This window comes from Corticium candelabrum, chromosome 2, assembly GCF_963422355.1.
Source record: "Corticium candelabrum chromosome 2, ooCorCand1.1, whole genome shotgun sequence".
Classification (NCBI taxonomy): domain Eukaryota; kingdom Metazoa; phylum Porifera; class Homoscleromorpha; order Homosclerophorida; family Plakinidae; genus Corticium; species Corticium candelabrum.
In genome coordinates, this window is record NC_085086.1 from 8,695,223 (window position 1) to 8,708,394 (window position 13,172).

Here is a 13,172-nt window from a genome sequence, read left to right on the forward strand (position 1 = left end):
GTTTATGTGTGTATATACAGGTAAGTGTGTATATACGGTTATGCGTGTGTATTCTGGTATGTGTGTATATGGTTATGTGTGTGTATACGGGTATGTGTATATTCGGGTATGTGTGTATATACAGGTGTGTGTGTGTGTGTGTGTGTGTGTGTGTGTGTGTGTGTGTGTGTGTGTGTGTGTGTGTGTGAGGAGAACAGGATGGTGGGTTAGTGTCTGTATATCTGTCTTGGTGATGGCTAAGACAACAGGCTTTTTGTCGTGTGTTTCTTGTTGGGTTATAGCACTTGTAGTACTGTGGTGTACTTTATGGCAGGAATGAAGGCCCATCAGTCATAACCACTGCATCCTAGTTGCTTGCATGTTTGTTGCAGCTCCTGCCCTGGTATGTACTTGGTAATGGAGGACGAGGGACTGGGTCTGATATTGTGCTCACTATAAACGATTCTATGTGCATGTTCTGCTCTTGTCATCACTGAAATCAGTGGACAACCATCATCTGCGTAGCCTCGCACCCAGATGTATAGTAAGAATATTTGTGTGTGAAGGCTGCATGCTCCCTTGTGCACATTATCTGGTCAGATTGCACAAAAGGCTCGGCTTTTGCTACCACAAATCTGCTCTTTGAATATTCTAGACTTCCTATACATTAAAATTACATACATTAAAAGGGAGTGGACCATCTTTGTACGTAACAACCGCATCAATGCTGCTGTACAGTACATATTAACTTAATTTAATACATGCCAGTGTGCATGGGTGTACACAACCAGAGCTTCGGGTACAACTAGCCTCGGTATTCCAGACTGCTTTCTGTATGTGGACAGGAAGAGAGAATACTGAGGCTAGGGGGTACAATGACGTATGATTGAGTCTCTATTGTGTGTAGAATGTATGGTGTTGTTATTGACATTATACGTTTGGCTGTCAAACGATCATGTAAGTGTTTAGATGGACACTTGTGGTTGATCAATACTGGAAGATGGAAATGAAATTTGGTTATCTAATGGTAAATGGTATAATGAGAAATGAAAAAGAAATTGACAGTGAGAAACGATAGCCTAGAAGCGAAATTAAAGCTGGAAATTGGATTTAGAAAGTGAAGATATAGAATGCAGGTAGAAGAGTTTAGGGTAATTACCCATTTGAATGCATGAGCTCATGCTGTGGTGTGTGTGTGTGTGTGTGTGTGTGTGTGTGTGTGTGTGTGTGTGTGTGTGTGTGTGTGTGTTTGTGTGTGTCCACCTGAAAATTACAAGCGCGCGCGCACACACACACACACACACACACACACACACACACACACACACACACACACACACACACCACTCTCCACACCTAAACCAGCCCATCTCGAATGATATGGCATAAAACTACGAAAAAAGGCAAATCTCTACTCAGTTCATCTACTACCAGTTTGTAAATATTGTACAGCGTTCTGAATCGTTCAATTCTAGATGTCAAATTACACAGCAACAGACGTCAAACTGCTGCTTCTTGCTAACCTGGCAGTAGAGATCGCCCGCAAGCACCATAGACCTTCGTTCTACTTCTTTCCACGCTGGAGAGCAACTTCTTTCGTCCATGCCGAGTCGCCATTTTCACTACTAGAGTCCGTGCACGTGGCCTCCGGCAACCGAAAATAGACGTAAGGTCACGAAAATGAGTACTTCGACGTTGCAAGCAATCAAAGCACTTTACAACGTGGGAGTAGCGCGACGGCTGTTCTTTGCAAAAGAAACGTGCTACCGTAGGCTCTCCCAAACGCTGGGTGTGGCACTACTTCGATCTGAGATGGTTTATTGTGCATGATGACGACGTTTGAAGATATCGCAGAAGACAGATGGTAAGCCGGAGAGGGTCAAATCCTCTAGAGTCGTCAGGCTCAGGAGGCTGCCATGCTACATCCCGGGCACACACACACACACACACACACACACACACACACACACACACACACACACACACACACTGCACGATCTGATGTCACGTAACTCGCCAAATTTCGTAATCAGATTTAAGTGAAAGATCTCACCCAGCTGCACTACGCTACAGCAAGCAAGCAAGCAAATCAGGACTCTAAATTCACTAAATTCTACGGGTGCGCACAACGTCCATTGCAGCATGCAGCATAGTCGTGCGCCTTACGCACAGCCTGTCACACATGTATCTCTCTAACAAGTTCGTTTACCTTATTTCCCAACTTCTCAGTCACTTCCGCTCTCAACTTCTTCACCATGCCCTCGTGCAGCACAAGTTTGTCATACTCGAACACATTGCTAGATGATGTCCAAGAAAAGAACGAGCCCGACGAGTAGTGGTAGGTGCCCACTCTGAGGAGAATTTGGCCGTCGTCATCGCTAACAAGTGCGACTTGAAAAATTCCTAGTCTGCTGCGAGCAATGAACATAGAGTTAGGTGATGCGTTTGACGGCTGTTGAAGTGAAGTTAGAGTTTCTTTTACGGATGTGGCTTCGGCCCGTGCTAGTGCTTCACTCTTCTCCATGTTTTCTATGACCAAATCAGCCAGATTAGCTGTAGTCGTGCCTTGCCCGGACGTGGAAATCGAGACAGAACGTAAGGTGACCCAAAACCATTTGGCCGTTCTAGTGTACACATTGTGCCATTCGGATGCTGCCGTTTTGTTGTCTAATAACTGTTTGTCAGCTGCTAGCTGCGCAAATAGAGTGCTGTCGACGACGTCCTGGTATTGGCGACGGGTGATATCCGTCGATATGGGGACGAGGATGCAGCGTCCGACGACGAGCGGCACGACCGGTTCCAGCTCGCGTTCGACACGCCTCAAGAACTGGTCAGTCTCGTCCATTTGTGAGCGAACCGGACTCGTGACGACAGTCAGACCTAGAACGAACGCGGCCACCGGAGAGAGCATTGCGAGTATGTATAGCTAAACGCTCGCTTTTGTGATGTTGTAGACAGGCGTTTGCTCTTATATCTAGAGCTGTGGACTGCAGGAGGCGTCGAAAATGGCGTCTTGAAACGGTGTCTGCATGTGTGATAGCACACGACCTCTCTTTTCTGTATTACACGTTGTCAAAAATGATATATGAAATTATGAAATCTTTAATTGAAAGCTGATCTACGATCACCATGTGCATCCAGGAGGCGCGGATCTACCATACGGGCTTACTTGCCCAGGAATCGAGGTGTGTATTACTCATTTTCCCGGATGTTTTGCAGCAATATTTACGCAGCCAGTTAATTAATTAATTAACTGAATCAATTAATTAATTAGCGACTCTAAAGGTATTATTACTAATGACTTCGCTAGGCATAGAATGAAATTTACAAAGTCTTATTGATAGAGAATTTATATTTGCTGATAGTCGTCGCATCGTCAGTTGATCTCTCTTTTAATATTAACTAGGCAACAAGCAAAATTGAACACTGAATCCGCGCCTGGATTCATAATCCGGGACTGTAATCAACACTGAGGCTACTACTGATTACATGCATAAGATTATATTGCCAATTTAGATAAGAACGGGGCAGACTTTACAGCCAGACGGTGACGTACAGGTTTCCTGACTTCCTTGGAAGTTTACACGCGCTAGACTGTTCGCACGATTGCTTCCTTTTGTGCAATTGTAGAAAACGAATCTGCTCTAACTGTGGACTTGGAGGGAACACTAAAAAGCTAATTCTCACGAATAAAGTATTTGCTAAATCTGCTGCTAATTAGCTAACAGTAAACGTTGCCAAAATGAGGTGAATATATGAAACTAAGAAATTTGCTATTGAAAGCGGATCTACGAAGTGATTGCCACGTTGGCATGTGATGTCTGAGTGCAGCGTCTTGTCTCCCGCCATTTTGGTCATGTCCGTGCAAACACCCAAGAAAGTCAGGAAACTCATGACGTCACGTTGTGGCTCTAACGTCCGCCATGTTCTTATCTAAAATTATTGGTGATGTAATCTTAGGCATGCAGTCTCGGTTGTAAGCGGTAAGGTAGCGATGCATCCGGGACTACAAGGCATCTGAGACCGCTATTATTAATTAAGTTAATTAATCACTGCGTCTAGAGTACGAGGCAAATCCAGGGCCGGATCCAGGAATTTTTGAAAGAGGTGGTTCACTTGGTGTGATTGAGGGAAGTGATAGGTGACATTGGGCGTACATACTAATTAATCAGGTCCGGATCCAGGTGGTTTCACGGGGTTTACAACCTTCTCTTTTCCAATAGGCGTAGTTCACTATGCAGCCATCCCCCATCCCATATCAGCTGAGGCTTGGAATTTAACAGAACATTGCAGATTTATAAATATACCTGCTGACCCACTTATTCTACCTCAAATCACGATATTTGGGTATTTATATTGCTCTGGTTGGACGCTTTGACAACACGTAGCAACAGAAAGATTAAAAGAGAATTACCAGAGTAACCACCACACTGCCCAGAGGGTTCAAAGAAAAAGAAAAAGACAAAGACCAGACTGTTCTACCTAGACTCAGTCTGTCCACGCCAAAACAATTCGCTATTTTGCACACTGTTTTACCATGTCCTAACCGTTCATGTTGTGACGTCACAAAAGCAGATGAGAATAGACTTACAGTATGCAAGTAAACCGAAACGTATAGTCTCTATTTAATCTTTGAGTATGTCTTCTGACATAAAGAAAGTCATTTTATCATCTAGAAGCTTTTTGAAAACGATTTTGATTATTTTAACTTTCGAATTTACTGACAGCAAGAAGAAGTCATGTATCTCAACAGGTCAGCCATTACCTCACCATTATTTACCAGAAAGTGCAGCTGTCATTCTATAGATGCATGTACTTGCACTGTGTGAGAAAGTCCAGTAATTTTTAAATGTAATCACATGCTCAGGGTGGCTCCATAATGACTCACATCTGGATACCTATATAGCTGTAGTGTGTGTGTGTGTGTGTGTGTGTGTGTGTGTGTGTGTGTGTGTGTGTGTGTGTGTGTGTGTGTCGTGTGTGTCGTGTGTGTGTGTGTGTGTGTGTGTGTGTGTGTGTGTGTGTGTGTCTGTGTCTGTGTGTGTCTGTGTGTGTCTGTGTCTGTGTCTGTGTCTGTGTCTGTGTCTGTGTCTCTGTGTGTGTGTGTCTCTCTGTGTGTGTGTGTGCGTGTGTGTGTGTGTGTGTGTGTGTGTGTGTGTGTGTGTGTGTCTGTGTCTGTGTCTGTGTCTGTGTCTGTGTCTGTATCTGTATCTGTGTGTGTGTGTGTGTGTGTGTGTGTGTGTGTGTGTGTGTGTGTGTGTGTGTGCGTGTAATTTTCAGGTGGACACAGACAGACACAGACACGGACACAGACACACACACACACACACACACACACACACACACACACACACACACACACACACACACACACACACACACACACACACACACACACACACACACACACACACACACACTGCACGATCTGATGTCACGTAACTCGCCAAATTTTGTAATCAGATTTTAAGTGAAAGATCTCACCCAGCTGCACTACGCTACTGCAAGCAAGCAAGCAAATCAGTACTCTAAATTCACTAAATTCTACGCGTGCGCACAACGTCCATTGCAGCATGCAGCATAGTCGCGCACCTTACGCACAGCCTGTCACACATGTATCTCTTTAACAAGTTCGTTTACCTTATTCCCCAACTCCTCAGTCGCTGCCGCTCTCAACTTCTTCACGATGCCCTCGTTCAGCACAAGTTTGTCATACTCGAACACATTGCTAGATGATGTCCAAGAAAAAAACAAGCCCGGCGAGTAGTGGTAGGTGCCCACTCTGAGGAGAATTTGGCCGTCGTCATTGCTATAGCTAACAAGTGCGACTTGAAAAATTCCTTGTTCGCTGCGAGCAATGAACATAGAGTTAGGTGATGCGTTTGACGGCTGTCGAAGTGCAGTTAGAGTTTCTTCTATGGATGTGACTTCGGCCCGTGCTAGTGCTTCACTCTTCTCCATGTTTTCTATGACCAGTTCAGCCAGATTAGCTGTAGTCGCGCCTTGCCCGGACGTGGAAATCGAGACAGAACGAAAGGTGACCCAATACAAGTTGGCCGTTCTAATGTACACATTGTGCCATTCGGATGCTGCCGTCTTGTTGTCTAATAACTGTTTGTCTGCTGCTAGCTGCGCAAGTAGAGTGCTGTCGACGACGTCCTGGTATTGGCGACGGGTGATATCCGTCGATATGGGGACGAGGATGCAGCGTCCGACGACGAGCGGCACGACCGGTCCCGGCTCGCGTTCGGCACTCCTCAAGAACTGGTTAGTCTTTTGTGAGCGAACCGGACTCGTAACGACAGTCAGACCTAAAACGAACGCGGCCACCGGAGAGAGCATTGCGAGTATGTATAGCTAAACGCTCGCTTTTGTGATGTTGTAGACAGGCGTTTGCTCTTATATCTAGAGCTGTGGACTGCAGGAGGCGTCGAAAATAATGGCGTCTTGTAATGGTGTCTGCATGTGTGATAGCACACGACCTCTCTTTTCTGTATTACATGTTGTCAAAAATAATATATGAAATTATGAAATCTGCAACTGAAAGCAGATCTGTGATCACCATGTGCATTCGGTAGGCGCGGATCTATCATACGGGCTTACGTTCCCGGGAATGGAGGTGTGTGTTACTCATTTTTTCGGATGTTATGCAGCAATATTTACACGGGGATTTAATTAATTAATTAAGGCGACTCTAAAGGTATTATTATTAATGACTTCGCTAGGCATAGATATAGAATGAAATTTACAGTTCTATTGATAGAGAATTTATATTTGCTGATAGTCGTCGCATCGTCATTTGATCTCTCTTTTAATATTAACTAGACACCAAGCAAAATTGAACACTGAATCCGCGCCTGGATTCATAATCCGGGACTGTAATCAACACTGAGGCTACTGTACTACTGATTAGATGCCTAGGATTATATTACCAATTTAGGTATAAAAACCGAGCAGACTTTACAGTCAAACGGTGACGTACAGGTTTCCTGACTTCCTTGCAAGTTTACACGTGCTGGACTGTTTGCACGATTGCTTCCTTTTGTGCACTTGTAGAAAGCGAATCCGCTGTAGCTGTGGACTTGGAGGGAACACTAAAAAGCTAATTCTCACAAAAAAATATTTGCTAAATCTGCTGCTAATTAGCTAACACTAAACGTTGCCAAAATGAGGTGAGTATATGAAACTAAGAAATTTGCTATTGAAAGCGGATCTACGAAGTGATTGCCACGTTGGCATGTGATGTCTGAGTGCAACGTCTTGTCTCCCGCCATTTTGGTCATGCACGTGCAAACACCCAAGGAAGTCAGGAAACCCATGACGTCACGTTGTGGCTCTAACGTCCACCATGTTCTTATCTAAAATTATTGGTGATGTAATCTTAGGCATGCAGTTCCGGTGTCACGGAGATTTGTGTACCCTCGCGCTTTGCTCGCGATTCCAGGTTGTAAGCGGTACAAGGTAGCAAGGCATCCGGGACTACAAGGCATCTGAGACCGCTATTATTAATTAAGTTAATTAATTACTGCATCTAGAGTACGAGGCAAATCCAGGGCCGGATCCAGAAATTTTTGAAAGATGTGGTTCACTTGGCAGCAGTTATTGCCACTTATGTAGATCCATTCGAAACTTCCATATTCGACGGCAAAGTGCAGAAACTCACTGCTATGATAGAAGCAAATAAAAAAGGAAAGAGAAAACAACAGTATATAGTTCTAATACATTTGCATGTAGGAGTGTTTGATGGCATCCATCTTCTGTTAGAGCAAGATCGCTTATTACTTCCGTAGAGTTTATACCCATAACAACAATCATATTTGGCAGTCCTACCAAAGTAAATTAGACTCACGAAGCCATTTTGAAACCTTTTTGGAATAGGACAATGAAGACGTGCAAAAACCTAGTATTATTACGATAATACAAATCAATAATGTAAAAGAATTACCTTGTGCAAGAGCAACAACATTCAGTGAAAATCCTTTTCTCCGGTTTACTCGATCACAATAAAATATGTAAATCCAGGTGTGTTTCTAAATGTTAATGCTTCGTTTCGCTTAGTTTTTTCATGGTACTCATGCACTTGGCTGTTTGATCTAGAGACTTCCAGATATTTCTGAATGATCAGTTTGTCTCGTGATTCTACAGTAAGTCGACAACCTCGATGCTAACACGTGCTGATAGTAGTGAATTCCCACTACTGACGAACATCCATATGCAGTCCAATTTGTTCGGGCACTTTTGTGGAAAGTTAGGAGACTAAATCTGCTCTGATTTTTCCCTTCCATGTTTCATATAAAACAGATTTCCACAATCTAAAATAAAAATATTTAAATAAATACAGCTCTAACATTACCAGCATTGTTACAATTACCAATAGCTCCAAAAGATGCGTTTATCAAAGGATTCTGCCCACAACGATCTGAAATAACGTTTACCGTCATCGAACTCCCTGATGATACAACATCTGTTGGACTGTTGCCGTCTCTGTAGCTAACAATGAGTGGAGACTTCTTTGAATGACCATTATAAATGTGAACTTTGTCTCCAGATCCAAGCAGAAATTCTGAGAACGTAAGTTTGCCTCGCTTGTTGCCAACAACAGATAAGACCCACTTGCAGTTCATGCAGGAAGACACATGCTGGTCAGGAAATCGAGATGGCTCGTTTTCAGAAAAGTCTTGTTTCTGCATTTCTCTACAGTTGTACACATCGAGTTATCTACATATGTACTTAGTTACATTTATGTTTCTGAGCAACCAAATAACTGTATGCAAATTGCATGAGTTTGCTCCTCCACCAAGATAACGATAACAAAAGCCAACGCGATTCCTACCTGGTTTCGCTTTTCTTATGCACAGTTCTGCAACACATTGCATAGTAGGAGTACATTAGTAGAAAATGACGTGCAGCCTGTGCAAGCTGTAGGACGCAGCAGAGTAACAAGTTTAGGGCGTTACATCAGCACCAAGCCGATTCCATGAATTCAGGAGGTGTCACTACATGTTTGTATCTCTACTTGAGTCACTGTCCACATTAGTGGTGTGAAGGACCGCGAGGATCAAGGCGGGACAAGATTTAAGTAACACAAAGCCATTCAATACACTCATCATGGCATGTCTGTGCTGCTACTTCGATTGAGGTCGCAATCTGTTTGCAGCTTTTGTTGTAAACAAAATTGCGAGTTTACTCTTTTCTACGAATTTCAAATCCCGTATACGGTACCGCTAGCTCCCGTATGCGGTGCTTGCAAAGCAGATGTCCCGTATGCGATACAGCGAAGGAGGTATGTGGACAAGACAACGACACGTGTTGAACCGAATTTTGGAGTTTGCAAGCTGATCGGGGATACATGTAACCTTTAGGTGCTTGATCCTACAATTGCTGCCTGAGCTCTTAATTAATCTAAAAATTTATTTTCAACTAATAACCTCAATTAAATAATACGACGTTGGTCTAAGCAAAAGATGATATTTGTGGTAGGGTTGCTAGAGCATGCGCAATCTCGAGTGTAATACGCACCTTTCGCCGATCTCGCTGTACACAAAGTCCACATTTCCGGATCTGCTTCTGAACCGTAGATCATCTTACCGTTGACTAGGCGGCGAGCTCATGAGCTTACATCACTTGATGTATCTTGGCCTGATTTTTTTGCTATACAGAGTAATTGTCTTGGCTGCTTTCAGTTGATCTCCATACTGTATCAAGCACATTTCTCGACGCAAAACCTGTAAAACTTGATTTTATCATTTGGTAGTATGTGTGTTGAGTGAGAATGCCTTTCCTTGCAACTCAGACTCTGCAGATGCAAGGCCTTGCTCGAGAACTCTAATATTTTAAAGTTGCACTATTTCATTTGCTTGCTGTTCAATTATCCGACGTAAACCATCAGCTTCAACGCCACCGTGATATTTTCAACAATCAACATCTCATTTTTGTGTCTTTAGCAACTGCGGATAGGGTAGAACAGCCTCTGCTTTCTGATTTAGACATTACAGCTATGAAATAGTGCGTATGTGTTGTGTTAGTTTAGTCCTAACTGTTGCTAGCTGGAACTTGTAGACTGGCAGTGCTAATTGTAAATCAGACTACAGAGTACGTGTACTGTACTCTAATCCGCGTCAGTGTACTTATCGAGTGCAAGCTATCACAGTAAGAACTTCGACTTGGCCCCTCACATATATACAGGAGCAAGCTAGACTGCCCAGGAACAACGCGGAACACCTACGTGTCTGCATGATTACCCAAATGGGTTCCAGATGGCATGATTTCACTCGTCAAAACTAATTCATCGTTAGGCAATGAGTAGTCTGTGCTGCCAATCCACGTGCATCTGTTCAGAGTGTAAATCAGACGACTTCAGCGTGTACAGTAGTCCCTTTACCTTCGAGAAGCCGTACTCAAGAAATGGCTTCCTACGCGTCTCTACGGAAGCAAAGTCTCTCGCAAGATGCACGAAATGGTAAGTAGTGAACTTAATTACAAGGCCTGGTCAACGGCAAGATGATCTACGGTTCAGAAGCAGACCCGGAAGCGTAGACTTTATGTACAACGAGATCGGCGAAAAGTGCGTGTGACCCTCGAGATTCCGCATGCTCTAGAAGCTCCGCCCCCAAATATCGTCTATTTTGAGTTGGCATCAACGACATTTTTGACGCAATTTCAAGCAAATCTTTGCACCATTAACTGCTGAAGAAACTGACAAACCTGCATAAGCAAACTGCAGACTAATTTTACGTCTACTTTATACTAATCACAAAAGCGTCCGACATTATGTCGGCCATTGTAGCGATGCACTAGAATCAGAACAGTTTGTTTGGAGGTTTAGGGCACAAGTCTTCCTCTTTTGCGCCGTCGGGGGCTAACGGACATTCATTTATACTCATCACATCTTTGACCCAATCCATCAGATTCAGCAAGTGTGTAAATATGTCGTACTTTCTGGGCTGACCACATCCTTCTCCCCAACTGACTATTCCTATGACAACGTAACTGCCATCGTCGATCTCCTTTTTCTTATTAAGTCTACAAAAGAGAGGACTTCCTGAATCACCATCACAAACGTTGTTGTTGCCAGTACCGTCTCCCGCGCAAACTGTATAATTTGTGACATCAATTTGAAATTGAGGCGAGGTACTGTTTATGCAAATAGTTTTGTCTGCAATGGGAAGATGAAGTTCTTTCATGGCTGTCGATTTTGCACTTGAATTTCCACCTAGTTCTCTTCTTTCTGTGGCTCCCCATCCTGCTACTATACACTCGGTCCCCGGACGGTAGTAGATATTGTCCTGAGGAGTTGGCAAACAAACTTTTCGTACGTATGGAGAGCATGTGACTTTGCAATGCAACATTATCAGAGCGATGTTTCGATTAAAAGAGACTGGATCATATTCCTGATGTATGAAAACTTGTTTAATTGTGTATGTTTTCTCGCTAAATTCTTTTACAAACCGCTGCGTGTCTCCGACAACAACTAAGAGTTCAGTAATGTTGCGACCAAAGAGGCAGTGAGCTGCAGTCAAAATCATACATTCGCTAATCACCGCGCCTCCGCAGTGAAACACGAAATTGCCTCGATGCAGCCTGTAAATGGCAACCATCCAAGGCCACGCACCTGTTTCCGAACGACACACGCCATTGTGTTGATTTCTACATTTGAGAGCAACACTAGTGCCACAAGTTTTGCAAAAGCCTAGTAAGAAAAGAAAAAATACAAATAATTTGATCAAATCAATTAAACATTTTTCTGCTTCTGTTGTTATTATGCTAAGCATTTGATATTTGACGCTTTTGATTTGCAACAGCCATTTTAGCTAAAACTCATAAAATTAAATTTTATAATTAATAGTTAATTGATACCATGATGCGATTATTCTCTAATTCAAAATTTTGTTAGTACTCTCTAATTTGTTTTAGAGGAAAATACAGTCTGAGCTTAATCTATTTTAATTATTGGTGGTATATAACTCAATTTTTAGTATTGCTGCTGTCTCGATAATCTAAATTTTTATTTGACAGAAATCTTTTATAATTAGAATTACAATAAGCGAAACAATTTTTACAAACACAAAAGCAAGAGCAGTTATCAAACATACGTATCTGTAATAAAGAACATCTTACTTTCACAGGAACCTTCTTGTCCGTCCCAAAACGTGTTGTTCAACTCATCGGTTGCACAAGTCCGCGACATGTGTCCACGATACGTGAATCCAGTGTTACATGCAAAAGAAGCAGTTCTTCCCTTTCCGAACGACGTCACGTTTACAACTTGTCCATTCTTTGGCGGTTTAGGAAATGGACAAACGGGCAACTTGGCTAAACAAATACGTTGTTAGAATCATATTATTAATGAAATAAAGTTAATATTTCTATTACATACCTTTGCATTTGTGCAGTTTAGTAACAGGTTCCCAGGTAAGATTTCTGGAGCAAATGCGATACGGTATACCATCCAAACCATACCCTCTTGGACAAGTATAAATTACTCTTGACCCGGGAAGAAACATCGAGTTCGAGGTGTTGTTATCTTTGTATATTGTCATACCACCAGGCAAAGGAGGTGGCGGCGGCGGTTCACAATGGTCATCTTAATTAGAAATTTTGTCAAATACAATATTTATGTTAATTTTAAAATATATAATTTTAATATTCGTGTTGAAAATTCTTATGCATATTATATTGTTGCAAAGTTATGTTGCTAAATTATTAGAATTATTACGTAATTAACTGACATAAATTTTTTATTTTTGAAATTTTGAGCATTTTTGGATAAAAATAACAAATTAACAGAGTAACTAGATGTAATGAATACTAATGAATACGTCTATTTGTTTTAGCAATCGCTTGTTTCTTGAAATAAATTTGCAAACTTTTCTTTCTGCATGAAGCTGTCCTATCTAATATTTTCGAACATCTTTGTAAACCCAAGTATTGTAAATGTTTATTTGCATTAATTCGAAATTATCATTTTTAACACTTAAATTAATTAAAAGGCACTGTATGTGAGTAAATTCAAGTGATTGTTAAAAATTAGCTTTTCCTTAATCCAATATTTAGAGGTGAACGACCACAAAGTCAACAAACTGTTATGCAGTTGTTATGGAAAGATTGAGATGATACATTTATGTCATAGTGTGTCAAATCACATTTTCGCCTTTTCTCGATCGTCAAACGTCTGGCCACGTTGCTATTATGTG

At 42.1% G+C, this 13,172-nt stretch overlaps 3 protein-coding genes across 3 annotated transcripts; all 3 read right to left on the bottom strand.

The window, feature by feature from the left end:
* Positions 1 to 1,995: 1,995 nt before the first annotated feature.
* Positions 1,996 to 2,906, bottom strand: LOC134198631 (uncharacterized). Its single transcript, XM_062668041.1, has one exon. The coding sequence runs from the start codon at positions 2,888 to 2,890 to the stop codon at positions 2,156 to 2,158; it is 735 nt and encodes a 244-aa protein (XP_062524025.1). The 5' UTR covers positions 2,891 to 2,906; the 3' UTR covers positions 1,996 to 2,155.
* A 2,512-nt stretch (positions 2,907 to 5,418) lies between these two features.
* LOC134198564 (uncharacterized) lies at positions 5,419 to 6,356 on the bottom strand. Its single transcript, XM_062667978.1, has one exon. The coding sequence runs from the start codon at positions 6,319 to 6,321 to the stop codon at positions 5,587 to 5,589; it is 735 nt and encodes a 244-aa protein (XP_062523962.1). The 5' UTR covers positions 6,322 to 6,356; the 3' UTR covers positions 5,419 to 5,586.
* Positions 6,357 to 10,658: 4,302 nt separating this feature from the next.
* On the bottom strand, positions 10,659 to 12,576 carry LOC134198479 (salivary plasminogen activator gamma-like). Its single transcript, XM_062667890.1, has 3 exons — positions 12,356 to 12,576; positions 12,097 to 12,291; positions 10,659 to 11,668 (listed from the first exon to the last, which is right to left on the bottom strand). The coding sequence occupies exons 1-3, from the start codon at positions 12,516 to 12,518 to the stop codon at positions 10,779 to 10,781; spliced, it is 1,248 nt and encodes a 415-aa protein (XP_062523874.1). The 5' UTR covers positions 12,519 to 12,576; the 3' UTR covers positions 10,659 to 10,778.
* Positions 12,577 to 13,172: the final 596 nt, after the last annotated feature.